This window comes from Leucopleurus acutus, assembly GCF_964270905.1.
Source record: "Leucopleurus acutus genome assembly, chromosome: 13".
In the NCBI taxonomy this organism is placed as follows: Eukaryota; Metazoa; Chordata; class Mammalia; order Artiodactyla; family Delphinidae; genus Leucopleurus; species Leucopleurus acutus.
This window is the reverse complement of record NC_139155.1, coordinates 58,943,316-58,964,451: the sequence shown is the minus strand read 5'-3', so window position 1 is coordinate 58,964,451 and position 21,136 is coordinate 58,943,316. Positions and strand designations below refer to the sequence as shown.

The following is a 21,136-nucleotide window of genomic DNA, read 5'->3' as shown; positions in this document are numbered from 1 at the left end:
TTCCCTGGTGGCACAGTGGTTGAGAGTCCGCCTGCTGATGCAGGGGACACGGGTTCGTGCCCCGGTCTGGGAGGATCCCACATGCTGCGGAGCGGCTGGACCCGTGAGCCACGGCTGCTGAGCCTGCGCGTCTGGAGCCTGTGCTCCGCTAACGGGAGAGGCCACAACAGTGAGAGGCCCACATACCGGAAAAAAAAAAATCAATTTGCTGTACACCTGAAACTAACACAACATTGTAAATCAACTATACTCCAATATAAAATAAAAAATTAAAAAAACTGACAAACAAGCCAAATCCAGCTGCCACCTGCTTTTTTTTTAATAAAGTTTTACTGGAACATAAAAAAATTACTATGTGCTAGCTATTTTAGGAGCAATGATGATCAAAGTATGACTCCAGAACACATAGACCTACACAGTCAGGTGAAATCACTGCTAGTTACCTGTGCCAGGTAGAGAGATCACCTTCAATCCTGCCAGCACCCCAGCAACGATAGGGATTATCATCACCATGTTATAGAGGACACGGTAAGTATCTCTTGTGAGTTCACACAGCCACGGAGCTGCTGACTTAGCACCTAGACGCTGATCATCTCTGACACCAGAGCCTGTGCTTTTTGTCATAGAAAGGGGTCCAACTCACCCTAAATAAAGCTCAATGTATTATCCTTCGTCTGACTCTGAGTCAAAAGGTAGCGTACACCCAGCTAGGACTTCTAAATGAGTCAAAAAATGACCCTCCACCTTCTGTGCTCCTGGGATCTAACGAGAGGTACTTGTATTTCCTTGGTCTTGCTGACACCTGTGGCCTTGGGTTCTTTCGTTGGAATCCTCTCCCATGTTCTGCACCCCTTACACCTCCCCGCACCGGGAAATTGGGTCCATGTTCACTCAGGGAGGCTCCCTTCCAGGCTTTAGTGGACAGGAAAGCATGGTTACAGACCAAAGTATTTCAGCTCAACTGGAGATCTTTGTCATTTTTCAGAGACTTTAGCATCTTGGATAAAGAGCCCCTATCTACCCAGGGAGTCCAGATGATCACATTCAAGATGCCTGGGGTGTGAGGTGGGTGTACCTCTTTCCCTGTCTCAGAGAGAGGCCCTGGAGGTCTGAGCTAATGTGAAACTTCTGTAATTATAATTAGATTATTATATCGAAGCATTTTTATTTGTAAAATACAAATGACACTTTCAATCCTGGCCCTCATTCCACCATATCCCCCTTTCCATTCCTCGGAGCTCAAACACAGCCTACAGCAGTATTTAAATGATGATAAGGTCATTTCTGCCTCAGTCCTTTACAGCTGGACACTTTACACCCCTCACCGAGTGGCACTGTTTCTTCAGTTACTGCTCCCCCGTGGTTTTCTAAGTGGATTCTTTTGATTAGATGCACCAGGCTAGATTACACTGAGGAATGTAGTGTATCTTACAAGCCAGTTAACTGATCTGCTGCAACCTCAGAATAGAAAGGAGAGAAATAAAGCTGTCCTGTGACTTACATCTCAAAAAAGAATGATCATCTTCCAGTTAAATAAATCTATTTGAAAACAATTTTCAACTATTTAAAAATAGAATAGCCTATCAAAGCTGAATAAAAGTAGATATAACAAAATATGAATAGCATCTACTTCTGGATGGTGGGATTAGTGGTGATATTAACCTCCTTATCAATACTTTTCCATTTCATTTAGTGTCTGCTGTGAGCATATAATGTTGTTATAATCAGAACAAAGGCAATAAACATTTTGTTCAATCTTAATTTCTGAAATGTTACCCAAAACACTCACATTAAAACTGTATGTTATACACGCATAAAGTTACTTGAATGCTAGAGATGTAAACTGACGTTTCCATAAAGTCTGAATTCCAGGTTTTTGTCTCTAGCACATGGCCAAACCCAACTGATTCCATATAAAACAGGTACAAATTCTGGGTATTGTATTTTTTTTAATTTATTTATATTATTTATTTATTTATTTTTAGCTGTGTTGGGTCTTTGTTGCTGCACGCAGTCTTTCTCTAGTTGCGGCAAGCGGGGGCTACTCTTCGTTGGTGCGCAGGCTTCTCATTGCAGTGGTTTCTCTTGTTGTGCAGTAGGGGCTCTAGGCGCGTGGCCTTCAGGAGTTGTGGCACGAGGGCTCAGTAGTTGTGGCTTGTGGACTCAAGAGCGCAGGCTCAGTAGTTGTGGCGCACAGGCTTATCTGTTCCGAGGCATATGGGATCTTCCCAGACCAGGGCTCAAACCAGTGTCCCCTGAATTGGCAGGCGGATTCTTAACCACTGCACCACCATGGAACTCCTGGGTGTTGTATTTTATTTTACTTTATTTTATTTTATTTTTTTTGCGGTACGCAGGCCTCTCACTGCTGTGGCCTCTCCTGTTGTGGAGCACAGGCTCTGGACGCGCAGGCTCAGCAGCCATGGCTCACGGGCCCAGCTGCTCTGCGGCATGTGGGATTTTCCCAGACCAGGGCACAAACCCGTGTCCCCTGCATCGGCAGGCAGACTCTCAACCACTGCGCCACCAGGGAAGCCCTAAGGTGTTGTATTTTTAAAAATGTTTTCGATGCTGCAGAGACCTGGAAAGTGGGGATTTAGAGAAAGACAGGAATTATCAAAGCAGGTATTTGCCAAACTAAAGTATTTGCCAAACCTAGATGAACCTGAGCTTACATGTCCATAGCTTTTTAGGGCATAAGGAGAAGGAAACAAAACCAGGGGTCTGTCCAAGGTGAGAAGTCTCCCCCTGCCCCACAAAAGAGCGCAACTTCAACCAGATTGCCAGCCCTTAACATAAAGGTGAACCGGAAATAAACCCACATTCCTCTCCCCAGGGGATAGCTAGAGAAATGTCCAATTTTAAAGATTTGAGTTGGGTAGAGAAAGAAAATTTCCACCTAGTATTCGTAAGGACAAGCCAGGCCTCAAGCAGGTGAGTCTTATATGGGTAGTCCAAAACTTTAACCCTATACATTAGCTGAAAGCCATCCCTGGTAGGTAAGGCACCTGGGAACCAACAGAAGCAAATGCAGATCCTCTCTGAAAGAATCTCCTTCCCACCTTTAACCTAGTTTTCAAAGGATACTTTCAGTTCCTTCAGATAAAGCTTCATGGTTAAAAATCGTGAAATTTACAGGGAAGCTAGGCCTATGAGCATGAGGCAGAAACAAAATTCAGCAGAACTGGAATAAGATATTGGATGTTGGATTATCAGACAACAGACATTAAAACAAATACATTGGATAAGTTCAATGACACGGAAAGAAAAGGGATCAAAAATAGTAATGAAGAAGAGATTAGAAAGAAAGACCTAGGAGATTGGATTAAGAGCCATGTAGAATGTCTAGAAGTGAAAAATATAAGCACTGAAATTTAAAATTCAGTGAATGCTATTTAACTGACCCAGACTCAGAGGAAGAGAAATTAACAAACGAAAAGATAGACCTGAAGAGATGTTTTAGAATTCAGTCCAGAGAGAAAAAGTGATGAAAGGAGGTTAAGACCCATGATAGAGAGAGAAAGATATAACAAACACTGCGACATGGTCTCTGTGGCAACGGATGGCATGTCAGGAATGGTTTCAGGCAGAAGTGGGCTATGCCAGGTAATTCACACATCGCTGGACAGCATCCACGAGGCCACAAATCTCCTGTCACCCACAGAAGGCACAAAAGGTTCTGGTCACTCAATCAGATGGCATCTTTGGACAAGTGTCCCTCACGGGCACATACCTTAGACTGTGCTTGGGCGCTGCTGGGACACCAGAGCCAGAGGCTGTGGACACAGGTGTTTCCTTGTACAGTACAGGGATTAGCCTTGTTGAAATACATGATAAAAATAGTGCAGGACAGGCGGCTCTACTTCATGACTTTTGAAATTAGAGGCACATTTCAAAGAGCCTGAGAGGCGAGTGACACTAATCCCCTTCAGCCACTTAACAAGGACGGCCTGGACCACGTCTCACCTGCAGCTCGTGGGGGATAGATGATCCCGTGACCGCGTCTTGGGAAGTGGAGAGGGGGCTCCCACACAGTCCTGGGATCAGAGAAGCCAGTGGCGGACCCTGTTCCTCCACAAATAATGTTTCGTCCAGCAGAGGGAGATAGCTTCAGAGGACTCTGCATGGAAACCAGAGCCAGAAATGGAACTAGGAACCACTGCAGTGGGTAGGAAATGAAGCTCTACCATATGGAGACTTTAGGACACATGAGGGACGCCTGGGCCTTGGGCTTGAGAGGACTCTGCTGGTGAGACAGGGCAGAATCAGTATCTGAGAGGTGGGCATGGCCCGGGAGGATCCTGCAAGGGACCAACCCGGGGTGCCTGGCAGAGCTGTTGATCTCTTTGTTGTTTCTCTCTCCCATTGAGGGGCTAAACACTGAATAGCGTGCCTGGACTCCCATCTCTTGCAAGGATATCCCAGGGCATGGAAGTTCCCGTGGGATGAGACTAAACTTTGCCAGACATTAAATTTCTTTTCCTTCCGACTTAGAATACATTGTGCAAAAAGCATGCTCTGCGTCAGCAGCCAAAGCAACTCATCTGGGACACGCAAGCCTCATCCATCACGTTCGGCATTTTGATCCACTGTTCCATCTGAGGCTCGAAATGACAGAGCTGCCACCATATGTGAAATCTGCCTTCGCTCTGTTTACTATTTCATTTCATCCTTGATTTCCTCTTGCTTTTCGAGGTATTGAACGCATTGTTGAAGGGCTGAGTTGATGTCTACAATACTCTTTCAACTGTCTTCGATTTCCTCAGCCAAATATTTTAACACAGTTACTGGAACTGAAACCAGGGTGTAAAAATGTTTGCATTCGTTTATTGGAAAAAAATAATCAGTAAAGTCTTACTACAATGTCTTGTGGAACTTACTACAATGTTTGAGTCAGAAATGATAGACTTTCTAGGCGGACACGTTGGCATTTGAAGCCCTGAACGATAAAGTTGCTCTGGAGCCCGGGGTGCAGGGGGCTTAGCACTGGCCAGCTTTGACTGTGGTTTGGAAGTGTGTCACAGATTGCGTTCCACCTGGGAGACCACGGCTGTCAGCCTCAGCCCAGAGTCAGACAGAGGATGCTTGCAGGGAGAGAGAGGATGGGCCACCGGGGCAAGGACAGAGCCCTTTCTGCAAGCACACAACCCACGTGAGAATTTCTCCACCGGAAAACACCAGGGAAGTCTGGGAACAAGATGCCCACAGGAGCCAAGGATGCTCTGCAGCCCAGGGTGGGAGGCCCACATCTGAGGCACCTTGACTCCCCAGGGCTGCGAGTTGGGGCATCAACCACTAGGAACTCAAAGATCATCTGTGGGAGAAACGTGACGGTGAGGGAGGGTGGTGATACACACTCCGTGCAGCTAAAGTGCAAAGTCTGTCCTTGGAGGATGTGACCGCAGGCCATCACAGCTCAAACTGAACAGCTTCCTTAGAGGAGCTGGTTTTGGTTCAGGAGGGTCCACTCTAACGGTGACAGCAGGGACAGTGCCGGCGAGCAGGGAGGTGAGGGGGAGGCCTTCCCAGAAGCAGATGAGACTGCCCCCAAGGCTCCTGGCTGGAGGCACGAGGATGGGCAGGGGTCTGCCCGCCTGGCCAGCGCCCTCGGACCCATTTACCTGCTCAGCACCTGTGCCGGAAGCTTGGACATCCAGCCCCCTCTGGTTTCACTCGCACAGCCCACCCCTCCTTTCTCTTATTGGTTCCAGCTTGGACTCACACTGACTTCTGATCAACCCCACAACAGTCCCTGCCTCGGTGGCGCCCCCTGTTCATGACGGTCCTGACTCTTGACGTTTCCCTAAGGAAGCAGGGATGCGCCCAGCATCCCCGGGAGGTGGGGAGGAGGCATCCACTCGCTCCAGGCTGGCTGCTCCATGACGTGGACACAGTGTTTGCCCCATTTTCCTTACTTATGGAAAATACCTAATTCATAGAGTTGTTGTAGAGATTAATTAAGAGATATAAGTCACTATAGTGTTACCCAGTGGGGATCAGTTCCTAGATGAGGCCTCACCAATACCAATATTGGGGAATTTGGTAGTAATGCCAGGAACTACCGTGCACAAGCTTGAATATTAATCTCTTTCTTAAATACACGTTCAAGTGCACAAACAGGATTTAATCATCAGTAAACTACATAGCTCTCTTTACTTCAGTCTTTTCTCATCAAGCTGAGTTAAGAAATCTTCTGTGTGCTATTAAGGGGAGATATCTAAACAGAAAGGAAGGTGGTCCCCTGTGCCCTCCCTGGGCAGGTCAGGGAAACGTACCCAAGAGAAGACAGAACAGTGGAGTCAGACAGACCTGCGGTCGATGCCCTGCTCCTTCCATTGCTAGACTGACAAGTAATTTAAGCTCTCCAAGTCTCAGTTTTCCAACCTGTAAAGTGGGAAGATGATATCTATGTAATGGAGATCTTATAAGAATTAAATAAATCTGACTCAGAGTAAGTACTCAAGGAATGTTATCTATATTTTTTACAATATCACATTAAATAATTATTATTTATTGCACATACTACCAACTAAGAAACATATGTAACTAAACTGCAGCAACTAGGTAATGTCATCCACCAGACACACAGTGAATGAGATGATACTGTGCGCGGTGGCCATTCGGTCCCCAAGGTCATCATTTATTCATTTAACTCATGACTGCGTGATTAATTATGCACCGTTAATGTTAGCGTTAACCTAAATAAGTGATGACCACTCTCATCTGTTTATTCTTTGCTTCTCAAGTACGATATTTTTAAATGAATGTAACTTTGTTTTGTACCGAAAAGCACTTTTTCATGATGGATACACATAAATCATTTTATTTCATCTGGTTGATAAAACAAATTTCAACTAAGGCACCATTTTCAAATTAATGATTTTGAATAATTAGATATGAATGCATTCTGTACAATGCATTAAGTACTTAATGTGGCCCAGAAAGAAAGTTACATGTGGGGCAATGCAGCCGTGAAATAAGGAAAATATGCTGCGTGCTGTCATGGGGGGTGGGAGATAGATCCTTACTAGTTGTACGTGTGTATATGTGTGACGACATGCATTTAATTGTATGTGCACAGTTACACACACATGCATGTAATTTCAACTGTGGTAGGCGCTAGGAAGGAAAAAAAGTGAAAGGCCAGGGAACGCTTCTCTGAGAAAGTGCTTTTGATCTGAAACCTGGAGGGCAAGCAGGTGTTAGCCATCAAGGTCATCCCAAGGAGAGGAGAGAGTGTGCTTGAAAGTCCTAAGACAGGACAGTGTTCAGAATCTTCAGGAACTAAAGAGGGCCAGGATGCGTGCACATTCATAAGAGAATGAACAGTGGAGCTGGGGTTTGTGAAGCCTTGTAGATCGTGTTAAGGCTTTTGGATTTTATTGCAACTACATTTTGATAGGACATTAAGCAGGGGTCTGCCATGGTCCAGTTTGCATTTTTAAAAGTCCCTCTTGGGCTTCCCTGGTGTCGCAGTGGTTGGGAATCTGTCTGCCGATGCAGAGAACACGGGTTCGTGCCCCGGTCCGGGAAGATCCCACATGCCGCGGAGCGGCTGGGCCCGTGAGCCATGGCCGCTCAGCCTGCGCGTCTGGAGCCTGTGCTCCACAACGGGAGAGGCCACAACACTGAGAGGCCCGCGTACGGCAAAAAAAAAAAAAAAAAAAAAAAAAAAAAAAGTCCCTCTTGGTGCCTGTGTGAAGAAGTATGGATGAAAAAGGGGCCAAAGGAATGACTATGGAGGCCAGAATAAGGCCCAGTGGTGGCTTGAATAGGACAATAGGAGGATGTGGAAAGAGGATTTTGGAGGCAGAATCTCAGGATTGGGTGAGAGATTAGATGAAGGACTAAGACGGGGAGAAGGCTAAAGTGCATCTCAGGTTTCTGGGTGGGTGGAGGTTCCTTTTTTTTTTTTTTTTTTTCTGGTACACGGGCCTCTCACAGCTGTGGCCTCTTCCGTTGCGGAGCACAGGCTCCGGACGCGCAGGCTCAGCGGCCATGGCTCACGGGCCCAGCCGCTCTGCAGCATGTGGGATCTTCCCGGACCGGGGCACGAACCCGTGTTGCCTGCATCGGCAGACAGATTCCCAACCACTGCGCCACCAGGGAAGCCTGAGGTTCCATTTATTGAGATGGAGAACAAGGAGAAGACATATCAAGAAATCCATGGACTGGACCATTTGCACATGGGTGAGCCCCCTGTTGCTGAAGAGTGTTTGAGCATAAATGGTTTTTTTAAAGATACATATGGGGGAGAAATTTAGATGAGATGAATTTTAAGATTCGTTTGTTCTAATTCTAGAGTTTGCAAGTATTGGTTGGATGGCAGCCTGGTAGTATTAAGAGAAAAAACACAAATGCTTGGCCATCTCTTGACCTATGGAATTGGGTACAAGGTACAGTTTTCTATTACCTTCAATACCAAAATAATTGACACGTCTCTGAGTTATACAATATTGTTATATTATATGAAAATTTGAGTTTTACAGATTTGAAATAATGTGGTGACATTAATAACAATGCCTCATTTCTTGCACAAAATTCAAAATAATGTCAATCCTCTAAGTTAAAAAACATTAAGAATTTTGTATCAACAGATGAATGGATAAAGAAGATGTGATATGTATACACACACACACACACACACAAAATGGAATATTAGCCATAAAAAAGAATGAAATAATGCATTTTGCAGCAACGTGGATGGACCTAGAGATTATACTAAGTGAAGTAAGTCAGACAAAGACAGATATTATACTATATCACTTATCTGTGTAATCTAAAAGATAATACAAGTGAACTTATTTACAAAACAGAAACAGACTCACAGACATAGAAAACAAACTTATGGTTACCAAAAGGCAAAGGGTGGGGAGGGATTAACAGATACACACTACTATATATAAAATAGATAAACAACAATGATTTACTGTATAACACCAGGAACTATATTCAATATCCAGTAATAACCTATGATGGAAAAGAATCTGAAAAGAATTCACTTTGCTGTACCCCTGAAACTAACACAATATTGTAAATCAACTATAGTTTGATAAAAGAAAAATCAGGAATTTTAATTTCAAAGGTGATTAATCCTGTGAATTTTGAATTGTGTGTCTGTTACTTTCCTATGGCTGTGTCATTTTAGCAGGTAAACTGAAATACTGATCATTCTTTTCTCGAATGAATGATGAACTATGACAGTTTTGAATTAGGTGATGTATACAGGAAAACATCCTCACTTAGAGTGAGAGTCTATCATTCTTCCTATGTAGCAGAATTATGGAATTTAGCTTAGAAATGAGCTTGCCCAGCCCCCATGGATGTAGTTTTATAGAATGTGATACAGCCAGTAGAATTAGTGAATCATCTTTTCTTCCAAATATTACACATATTTTCTCAAACGTGTTATTTTAAGTTCCTTCTTCTCTTCGCCTTTGTCTCTCATCTTCCCAAAGTATAGATTTAAAGTAAGTTATTAGCAGGTATGTAGACAGTCTTCAAACTGCAGTGGTACATGTGTAGAAAGCAAGTATCAAATAGGAAATTATTCCTTACATTTCTGTTCCCCCAAGGAGGAGGAACAGCAAGACGTTAAAAGGGCTGTCATCATCAAAACATATGTGGAGAAAATAATTTCCCAGAGAGAAGATAAAATTCTGTGGGCTATCTGGTTTGAGTTGGGAGCGGTTTGAGCTCGGAGCATACAACATGTTCAAAAAGACTTGTGTTTGCAAGATGCAGAGGACAATGAGGTTATGGACCAATATGTGGGTAAAATAAGAACACGTACATACCAGTAGGACTTTTTCTTTGTTTTTCAAAACTGTTCAGCATTTTGTTTTATTTTCTTTCAAATACCCTGTGCAAAAAGAAAAGGCGGGGGGGACAATGGATCACATCCTGCATTGATCCCAGAAGGGGCATCCTTTCTCTCTGTGACTTACGTAAAACCGGATCAGAATGTATGGGGCAGTTTCTCTGTTTTACATGTAAGAATCATCATCTAAAGTACCATAGTTTCTCCTTGTACCTGACTTCATGGTGTTTCCATGCCTGTGGAGAGAATATGAAACGAGGCCAAAATAAAAGATCAGATTTAGTTAGAGTTCCAAAAGAAAGCTCTTTGGTTCTGCTTAAATAGGAGGGGCATTAGTAATTCAGATCAAGAAAAACAGTAGAGTACATACGACACCAGAGAGTAACAAAGAAGCCTTCTGGGCTCCTTGTCTGTGGACCCACCCAGATGCCATGAGATGAAGCAGGTATGTGCAGTACACAGGTAAAAGAAAATGCAGGGCCAGCTCATCAATTATATTTGTCACATTGTGCACTCTAAAATGTTTTTATTAGAACGATAGATTGGAGTAAAAATTTCATTTCCAAAGTTTGGAGAGGAAATCAAATGCAAGTGCTCCCCCTCACCCTTGTTTTAAACAATCTTAATCATGTTCCTTAAGATCTAAGCAAATTAAAACACACAGAGAAGGAAAAAGGGTGAAGGAAGACAAATTGAGGCTTTTCCAACTGTATTTTGGTGAATCTTGAGCAATACCGACATATTTGTCTACTTGATGACTGATTAAAATCACCTGCCAGGTAGGACTGTGGATGGTAATTTAGCAGAAGGAAGGCAAATGGGGCATCAGGTGTCCACTCGGAACTTGCCTTTCTGTGCTCTGATTTCTATGTGACTAGAGAAAGCGTCTCTTCCTGTTAACCGATGATTTCAAGGGTTTTCACAAATACAGCTCTGAGATCTAGATATAGTAACATCCTATTTATCCAGCACCTGGAAAAAACAAGCATCACCAAACATGGAATTTTCATAGCACTTTGCATAGCACTTTGAGTACCAAAACTTAAGGAAAAAGAATCACCAATTTTGTTTGAAGCCCTTCACAAGAGATACATTTTTTCCTTACTTCTTCCTGTGTGTTTTGCTGGTGATTCCCAAATCTCCAATGGACACTTCTCCCTGAACCCTATTTTCTTTATCTAAGTACCTACTTAGCAGACCCATTTGAAAATCTATTAATCATCTCAAAATTAACATGTTGATCTCTCTTAAACCCTTCTCCTCTCAGTAAATGACAATTCTATTCTTCCAGTTGCTAAAGTCAAACCCATTGAGGTTATTCTGTACCTCTCTCTCTCTCTCTCTCTCTCTCTCTCTCTCTCTCTCTCTCTCTCCCCTCATATCCAATTCATCAGCAATTTCTGTTACTGCTATTATCAAAGTATCTCCACAATGAGATCACCTCTACCACTTCTGCCCTGGTTCAAGCCACCATCACCTGTCACTTGAAATACTGCAACAGATTCCTAACTAGTCTCCATGCTTTATTCTTGCCCCTACAGTCTATTCTCAACAGTAGTCAAAGTAACACCTCTGAAATGTAAGTCAGTATGTATTTCTTCTCTACTTAAAACCTCCAATGGCGTCCCACCTCACTCAGAGCGAAATCCAAAGTTCTTCCAATGGCCCAAAGCTGTCCATGAGCCATCCTGACACCAAAGTGACATCGGTGCCCTCCCCTGCATCCACCTCAGTCCATGGACATGCCAAACACACTCTATCTTTCCATATGCTTTCTCTTCTGTTTGGAATATTTTATCCTACAATACCTACGTGACAATGTCCTCACTTTCTACAGGTCTCTCTGTTCCAACAGGATGCTGTTGGCAACTTTCCCAACCACCTTATAACAAATACCTTTCCCGCCATATTCCCTCTCACTGCTTTATTTTTCTTCCATACATTTATCATTATATAGCATAATATGGGTGGACGGAAGGATGGATGGATGGATTCATTCATTCATTATTCTTATGGCTTAAAGCTCTTACCTATGAATAAATGTGTAAAATGTATGATGTTAACTCTGGGATCTTAGCTATATCCTGAATAACTGAGATGGACCTATAAATGACTTCCGAATAGAGTAGAATTATTCCACCTGGGGGGAAATTGTGATATGCCTAATAGATTCTCAGAAGTTTGAGTGAGGGACAAGAATGTCCAAAATGATGTGGCAGCTCCCACCGGGCTGCTTGGAGTGAGTGGGAGCGGAGGAGGGAATGGTACCCCAGGTTGTCTTCTCTGGGACTCGCGACACCCATTGCTTGTGGCAAATCCATCATGCCCCCAAAATTGGGATGCTCTGCAGCTGGCTTTCTTAGACAACTCCCAGAATCAAAACCAGACAGGCAGACACCAAAGGTGTCTGGATACTGTGCTCAGGATTTCCCTATAAAAAGAAGGAACTATACAACAGGCGAGTTATCTCCCAGGAGGGCAGACCCCACATGCAGCTGACATGGAAGAGGAATGTGAGGACCTCTCGCTTCCCTTTTCTTGCTTTTTTTTCCAGCAAGTATTCTTTTTTTTTTTTTTTAGAATATAATTGCTTTACAATGTTGTGTTAGTTTCTGCTGTACAATGAAGTGAATCAGCTATATGTATATATATATATATCCCCTCTCTCTTGGACTTCCCTCGCCCCCCCATCCCACTCATCTAGGTCATCACAGAGCACCGAGCTGAGCTCCCTGTGCTATACAGCAGGTTCCCACTAGCTTTCTATTTTACACATGGTAGTGTATTTGTCAAACCTAATCTCCCAATTCATCCCACCCTCCCCTTCCCCTGCTGTGTCCACACGTCCGTTCTCTATGTCTGCGTCTCTATTCTTGCCCTGAAAATAGGTTCATCTGGACCATTTTTCTAGATTCCACATATATGCATTAATGTATGATATTTGTTTTTCTCTTTCTGACTCACTTCACTCTGTATGACAGACTCTAGGTCCATCCACATCTCTACAAATGACCCAATTTCATTCCTTTTTATGGCTGAGTCATATTCCATTGTATATATGTATATGTACCACATGTCTTCTTTATTCATTCTCTTGCTTTCTTAATAAAGTCTACTTTTTAGCTCATGCTTTTTGGAGTCCATAGGAGCACCCTCAGGTTCAACAATTTGCTAGAAGGACTCATAAAATTCAGACAATCTCTCATATTCATGATGATGGTTTATTACAGCGAAAGGACACAAGTTAAAATCAGCAAAGATAAAAGGAGTGCCTCCAGGCAGAGTCCAGGAGAGATCAGGCACAGCTTCCCCTTGTCCTCTCCTAATGGAGTAATTTGATGATCATTGCTTAGTTCTCCCAACAATGATATTTGATGTGCATGGAGTACTGCCAACCAGGGAGGTTCACCTGAGCCTTGGTGTCCAGGGTTTTTGTTGGGAGTGTGTCTTGGAGGCATGGAGCTCCCCGTGGCTGAACTTGGTACCTCAGTTCTCAGCCTCTCCAGAGGTTACACAGCTGTTGTATAGCCCAAGACCTCACCATAAATCACATGGTGAGCCCAGACTGTCTGGCGTGACCCATGGCCCCCGGTAAACAAAGATGCCCTTATCAGACAGGGTATCCTAAAAGCTTAGAGGTTATTTCCCAGGAGTTGGTCAAAGGCCAGACCTTTCTTTGAAAGGTACAGAGTTTCAACACCCAAGAACTGCTGAGTCAGACCTTTACTGCACACATGCCGTGTGGTTTTGTCAAATGCATCCTTGGTCTTTGCACAATAGATGATGACCATGAAGGACACAGCCTCAGTGGCAGAAGAAAAGGAGCCTGTTCATTCTGATCAGAAAGGATTACATTCCCTCTTCAGCCACAGAAGAAAGCCAGCTAAAATGACAGTAGTGGATGAATCCGTGAGACCCTGGCAAGTTCATGTACAAACATGTTCATGTACAAACAAACATGTTCATGTACAAACAAAGTCAACTCAATTATTCTATAACCAACATATTACGTGGTTAGTTGAACAATTAAAATTTTCTGTAACAAACATATACATTTCTGAGAGAATAAACAGATTTCTTGATTATTTACCATAGACACTTAATCATGATAAGAAGAAAGTATAAAACAATAAAACATAAAGTAGACATTTATCCTTCTTGCTAGATTCTTAATTTACACTACTCCTGTGGTTTCCAGAGTGAAAATATTCCTGAACCTTCACTCATAATCCTAGGCTGAGGAGGATAATACCAGAACCATCCTTTGAATTTTCAAAGTACTTATGGCAACAAAATTATTCAGGACTTCTTACCCAACACAATTGTAATTTGACTTTCTAGAAGGAGAGGTAGTCAAAAACCAAATTATAGTCATTAATTTCTAATTTCCACACTGTAAATATCACCCATTTGTGGCTTTGATTAAAACAGTAGAGGCAGAGAGAGGAGCAATTCTATTAAGAATCAAAGAAACCAAAGGAAGAGCTGTTTTGTAGCTTTCTGCGTGTCCACCTGCAGGAGTTGCTTTGGAAAATTTATAGCAAAATTCAAGTTTGACTCACATATGTATGTGGACTGGGATGTAGAGAAGGCATGACTCATGACAAGAGTTCAACTCAAGCTTTGAAACACATTATGCTTCCTCTTTTATAAGAGAAAAGATTTCAGCTCTGTGTACCCAAATGATACTATTTCATCAAATCCAATTCGTTCTTTTTTTTAGTGGGAAACAGATAATTAGGAATTCCTTCTCTTCCAGAAACGTAAGAGGAGCTTCAAATCTTTCAAACAAAGCCAAAGAGAAATACTCCCTCTGAGCCTCCAATCCAATAAAAAGTTAGAGATGGAATCCAGACAATCTACAGGTCTGCAAACTCCTAGACTCACCCTGAATAAAGGCTTAGCTCTTTTCATATTTTTGAAAGTCAATGAAAATTAAATGATATTTTTTTATGGTACTGCAAGGAGGTAGTGATCTTGACGCATTTCATCCATGTTTTTGGCTTTTCTTGAGTCATCACAACAATTCTTATCTCAGGTAGCTATTTACTGAGGCATTAGACAAGGGAAAGACAAAAAAAAATACAGTCTGAATTTCAAAGCTAAAAAAGGCTTAAAGTGAGTTTACTTTAAAGTGAATTCAGTCGCCTCACTTTATAGAAAACTGAGGCCTGGACAGGTGAAGTCACCTGTACATACTCGTTCACTTTCTCATCTATTCAATGAATGCATTATGATTGAATCTCTTCCCTATGCTGGATGCGAAGATCTAAGTCAGCCAAGAAGACAAATTCCAGTAGCTTTGCAATCAGAGAACCAGCAACACCAAAGAAGCCACTGAGGCTGGAGTGTGGACTTGCCCCCAGTGGCATGTCCTGGCTCTTCTGGGGAACTCAAGTCGCTGAAGACCAAAGAATATGGGGGACTCTATGATGTTCCATAGGCTGCTCTAGCTCATTCTGCAGAAGCCAGTAGTCCTGTGAATTTCATAATGTACGCTTCTCTCCAGGGTGTCCAGAGATACTTTGACACTTTCCTGATGGACTCAAGTTCACTTTCATTTTCTGTCCTGTGCTGAAATAAGAAGTAAGTTTAAACTCCCCTCCCATCCAGGCTGCCACATAACATTGAGCAGAGTTCCCTGTCCTAGACAGTAGGAGTTTGGGGGAGAATGGATCCATGTATATGTATGGCTGGGTCTCTTTGCTGTGTACCTGAAACTATCACAGCATTGTTAATCGGCTATACTCCAATACAAAATAAAGAGTTAAAAAAAAAAGAGAAGTTTAAGCAATGGGAGATAAGCTCTCTCCTTGCAAATAGATGCCTACGACACTACTAAAAAAAATCTGGTAAAGCAATTATACTCTAATAAAGATGTTTAAAAAAAAAATCTGCATAGCAAGCTTGATGCTAATAGCTTTCAGTTATGCTCGCCTAATGATGCCCAAGCTCTTACAGATTCATTATGAGCCCTCTCTGCTTCCCTTTTATTACTATGCTGTCATTTTTTTTTTTAATTAGTAATGCTTTGGATTCAACATATAACTTGATGGGTACCATCAAAGGAACACTCGTCAAAAGTTCTTTTCTCAACAAGGTCAAGATTGTTCCCATTATTGTTTATAATAGCTTTCATGTTCCTCTGAATTTTGTTTCATTTTCTTAAAATCTATGAAAAGTTGTATTTTTATGCTCTTGGATTAATTATAATTACATCACGGGTACCAGTACATAGTTGCGCCTTTAATCTAGGCTGGGGTTTTTGTGTTTCTCTATATCTCACACAGTGCTGAACATAATTCTTTGGTGGGATAAGAAGATAGAGTACATGTGGATACTTAAGGAGGTATTGATGGAGTCATGGAGTAGTATCTTCCTATTAGCTAAAATCTAACAGATTTAATGTTTGCTTTTTTAAAAAAGACCATTTCCTGAACTCATCTTCTGTTTTTCACTGTTTGTAGTGAAAGTCTGGACTTTGTCCAGACTCTCCCTCACCGATGTATGTTACTGATGAGAGGCACCCCAGTCCAGCTTCGAGCCTCACTCACCCTGGTCATCTCAGGGTGTTGATACCTGCATCGTCTTCCAGTGACCAAGCCCACAGTGCTTTCATCTTCCTCTGTGTGTAATGCATAGCCATCCACATGCATACTCAGTCTGTGCTTTGAGGCATAGGAAATGGAATTTTAAAATGCAATAATCCATTCCCACAAGAAAAGGGTTTAAAGTATCCCTGCCAATAATGACAGCTTTCCCTCTCCATCTCTTTGCAGGCATGCCTGGTTGTGAAGTACACGTGCACCCTGATTGTCTCTCTGGTTCATATAGAGACGCAGTGCGTTAACTAAAGCCTGAGAATGGAGCCCATTTCTACTATTAACCATTTATTAAGTCAACAAGTAACTAATGACGACACTCTTCTTTCTAATGTGCAGCAGTTTTATGCATTTAGCGGTATTATTCTTTGAACAGATGTGTCTTTTCAAAGCTGTCTTCCTTTCCTAGGAACAGAGGATTTCTTAATTGTATGCTTGTAAGCTGCTTCAAAAGGTGTCTCTGAACACACCACTGAGATCCCTCCTTACAGAGGGCCCAGTGATATGCAAACCAACCCATCATCAGGATGTGAACAGCCAGCTCCCCACATCAAGCACCCAATTAGCTCGTATTCTTTTGCTAAACGTACTCCTCAGCCAATGCAGTGAGCCTCAATGCTTTGATTTGGAAGCCTTAGAAATACCTGGGAGTTATTTGAATGTGGCAGTATCAGAACTACAAAAGATAAGCAGGAAGCATTTCACAGCCCGTCAGCAAACTGTAGGATTTGAGAGCAGACACCCAGGGTTGTGTCAAATTCCCTCCACGTTAATGTTTTGAATAACCAAGCTCGTTAGCCAGGTTTTTGCTCAGCACTTCCCTTTATCGATAAAAAGGAGCATTCACAAAGAATCAATATCTAAAGTTCATCAGGCAGCTGCAATTACTTTTATGATGTCCTCAATGCTGAGCTTTAACAAAGAAAACCTCGCTTCTATACTCTGAAAGGCACCGATAGATGCTGGCAACCACATTGATAGCACTTTTTCCTCAAGAAGTATAATAAGCTCTTGGGTCACCTTCAAAATATGCTTACGTTCTTTCCCTGGAATAGAGTTACTGTGAGGTATCAAGTGACTGAAAAAGCAAGGAGAAGAAATAAAATGATCGCTCAGCAGGAAAAGCGTGATGGTGGTGTTCCAGCCTGCCTCTCCGCCAGAGCAAAGGTCATGGAAATTCAGCGTGAGCCCAAGTGGGTCTTCAGCAGCAGACACCATGAGCGCGATCCTGGCACAAGTGGTGTTTGTGTGACAGCTGCATATATGGGCTCCAGCTCCAGCCTCAGTCCTGCTCTGCAGAGGAAGGTGCGTCCCACAATTTCCCACTGAGTCATGAGATCAAGTAAGAATTCCTCTGATGTCTTTAAATAGTCTTGGCTCCAGCAAGCAAATGTGGGTGTGGTTACTGAGTGTGCCTGTGTGTGCCTGGCGGGGATAAGCAGGTCTCCGGTTGCTGCTGGAGGGGGCTGTGGAGGGGGCTCTGGAGGGGACTGCAGTTGCCTTCCAGTGACACTGGTAAGATCTGTTTGCAGTGGTTCAACACAAGAGCTCATGCACTAAGGTGCTCATGGAACGATGGTGTCTGATGGTAAAGGCAGGAATTGGCTGCCTTCTTTGCTGGATGGGAAATGGATGTTGGGGTCTGCTGGAAAAATCACTTGTCCTGTGAATAAGTTACATGGACCACCACCAGCCCCCGCCCCCCCGCCCCCGCCTTGAGCAGCCCTTAGAAGACGTAAGACCGCAGTCCCCCATACTAAAGCTGCCTGAGTCAACCTGAGAAAGAGCCACCCACTGCCCGAGACTTTGTTGCCCTTCCCCACATGGGGTGAAGGCAGAAGGGGGAATTAGGGTGAGACGACTGCTAGAATGGGGGTTTGACTGATTCATCCTGATCGTGTCCTTTGGTTTCTGAAACCCGGGACTCAGTCTGCTCTACGCCATCTAGTGTGTTATCTTTGCTTCAGTCCTTTCTCTCTAGTGGGGATCACAACTTGCCACATTGTGGAAACCCACGTGGGTCTGTCTCTTTCACCAGACTTTGAGCTCCTTGGTAGAAGGAGCTGAGCGTCATTCCTCTCCAGGTCCTTGCCCAGGGAAGGTGCTAATCAATATAAATTTAACTGAATTAAACTAAGGGTAGTAGGAAGTTAGATAAATCCTAGCAGCAACCCCCGTTCCTGTCTTGCTATTATTCGTTGTGTCCTGTAAACAAACGTGCCAGGAAACCCGAATGCTTGGACTTCCACTGATCTGAAGGTACTGTAGGTTCACTGCCACCTTTTCATTCTAATTCTTGAACTGTCACCACATAGTGATGTCTCAGGGGCTCTTGGCTGCTGTGACAACAGTGAGGTTCAGGGACTCTCGTGGCAGGAGCTCTGTAATTCCTCGTCCTGATTCTGCATTTAACTGACAGCTGTGTACTCTCAGAATTAAAAACAAAACAAACCATATTTTTACAGATCCTTTTGTCTAAAGAGTTTTGCGTGTTGCAAACTCATCTTTAAATGTCCATATGGGAAAGCCAAGTGGCAAATATCCCCCTTCTCTGAATGTGAAAAAGGTAATGACTTTTTTGGGTGGCCTGTCTTTGCCTTACCTCCTCCTTCCTGCCTTTTGGCCCTTTTTTCCCCTATTATTAGCTCATCTCTGAGAAGGCAAACGTATACGGGAGGAATAATGAAATTATTAAAGGATAATGTAACCACTGGCAAGCGTCTCTAGAAAAGCTCAAGGATGTGACCGTGAGTGCAAGAGGAGGATTGGGAAAGAAGGTGGACACTGAATGTTAGCTTTCGTTTGTATTTATTCTCTGAAAGCCATCACTCTGTACCCCTGTCACTCACCACCAGACGTCAGCATGAGCGGCTGGATTGTTACCCAACAGTCATTCTGGAGGCAAAGTTCCTGTGGCTGTTTCCCCCAGGGACTCGTGGGGAAGCTCTGGCTGATTTGGTCATTGCCAGGAGGGCAGGGCCCCAGCTTGCTCTTTGGTCCCAAGTGATGCTTGATGGCGGCTGAGGTGGGAGCATGTCTTGCCATTGCTACCCACGTTGCCAATTCAGGGGCTGAAACCAGATGGTGTCAATGCCTCCTATATCGTACCTGGCCCACTGCACATACTTAGCAAATATTTCACTTTTGATTGACTTTGAATCAGACCTGCTGTCCTCCCTTCCAAAGGCTGAATCCCACCACTCCCCAGAAGAATCAGAATTATTTCTCTTTGGGGAAAACCCAAGTCCTCTTTCAATTAACGTTTAGAAGGAGATGAACATAGTATTATGCGGGTTATTAAGAACATACAGAGCTAAAAGCAAATGCCTCCTTAGAAGGGGCGTTCAGTGTGATTTAGCAAATAATAGCACAAGCATCGACCCACAGAAACAGGAAGAGGAGAAGGTTTAGACCAGGAAAGTACCCGGCTAAGTCTGTCGGTGTCTCCGGTGCCCACATCAGGTGTGTTTTTTGTCCTTCAGGTAGCTAAAGAGCATCTCCAGACCCCCCTCCAGCAGCTCGGGCAGAGGTTTGGATAAAGGGTTGTGGGAAATGTGAAGCCCTTTGTCCATGGGGTTCCAAGCGATCCTGGCCAGTCTGCACAGCAGGTAGAGCTCCTCGGGGAGGGTCTGGATGTCATTGTTGTTCAAGTTCAGCAGCTCCAGGCTCGTGAGCAGGCAGAGGGAGCGGGGGAAGGTGTGGATGTTGTTACTCTCGGCAATGAAGATCTGCAGGCTGGCCAGGCACTGGATGCTCTCGGCAATGTTCTCCAGGCGGTTGGAGCCCACGTGCAGGAAGTCCAGCTCCCTGAGGGAGAACACGCAGACAGGGATGTGCGCAAAGCGGTTGTGGCTGAGGTTCAGCTTGCGCAGCCGGGAGAGGTCGGCGAGGCTGGCGGGGAGCTGGGACAGGAAGTTGTGCGACAGGCTCAGGACCTCCAGGTTCCGGCAGGCGCTCAGCTCTGCCGGCAGCTCCGTCAGGCAGTTCATGTGCACAAACAGGACCTTGAGGCTCTGGAGGAGGCTGACCTCCCGGGGCAGGGTCTTCAGGCGGTTCCCGCACAAGTTCAAGACCACCAGCCGTGTCAGCTTCCCCACCTCGGGCGGGAGGGCCCGGAGCTGGTTGTGGGACAGGTTGAGCTTCTGCACCTCTGACAGGCTCCACAGGAAGTCGGGAGCATCTGTCATGCCCTTGGTGACCAGGCTGAAACTGACGTGCCGCAGGCCCCGCTTCAGCAGACACCGCGGGTCCCTCCCCGAGAGCAGAGCATCGTCCCACGGGGAGAACTTCTGCCTCCCCCGCAGGACGCCCCGCCCCGGGAGGCCCTTGTCCTTGCAGCGGGCACCAGACTGCCTGGCCCCCATTTACCTGCCTTCCTCGTGCCCCTCTGTCGCCGCAGGTGGGGATGGGCTCCCAGCCCAGCTGCTGAAGCCCGGCAGGGAGCCGATCGGGTGATGGGAGCCGTGGCCGGTGGTGCCGCAGGGTGAGTAGGACTTGGGGGGAGGTCCCAGATCCCCGGCTCTCAGGGTCCCAGATGCCTGGTCCTCGGGGTCCCAGATGTCTAGCTGCGCCTCCGAGAGCCGCCCGTCTTCCAGGCTGGGTTGAAGTGGCTTCTCTCGGAGCAGCCGGGCTGTAATGATACCCTTGTCCCTGAGGCTGCAGAACTGAACCTCTCGGGTCCCTCTGAACACCACGGGGCAGCTGTCACTGTCAT

The 21,136-nt window shown here is 44.5% G+C and overlaps 1 protein-coding gene across 1 annotated transcript; it reads right to left on the bottom strand.

Annotated features, from left to right (window-relative positions):
- Positions 1-19,880: 19,880 nt before the first annotated feature.
- LRRC30 (leucine rich repeat containing 30) lies at positions 19,881-20,786 on the bottom strand (the record flags this gene model as incomplete). The annotated part of the gene is made up of 1 exon (XM_082852765.1): positions 19,881-20,786. One exon carries the CDS (start codon positions 20,784-20,786, stop codon positions 19,881-19,883), a length of 906 nt encoding a protein of 301 aa, XP_082708891.1.
- Between the last annotated feature and the right edge of the window lie 350 nt (positions 20,787-21,136).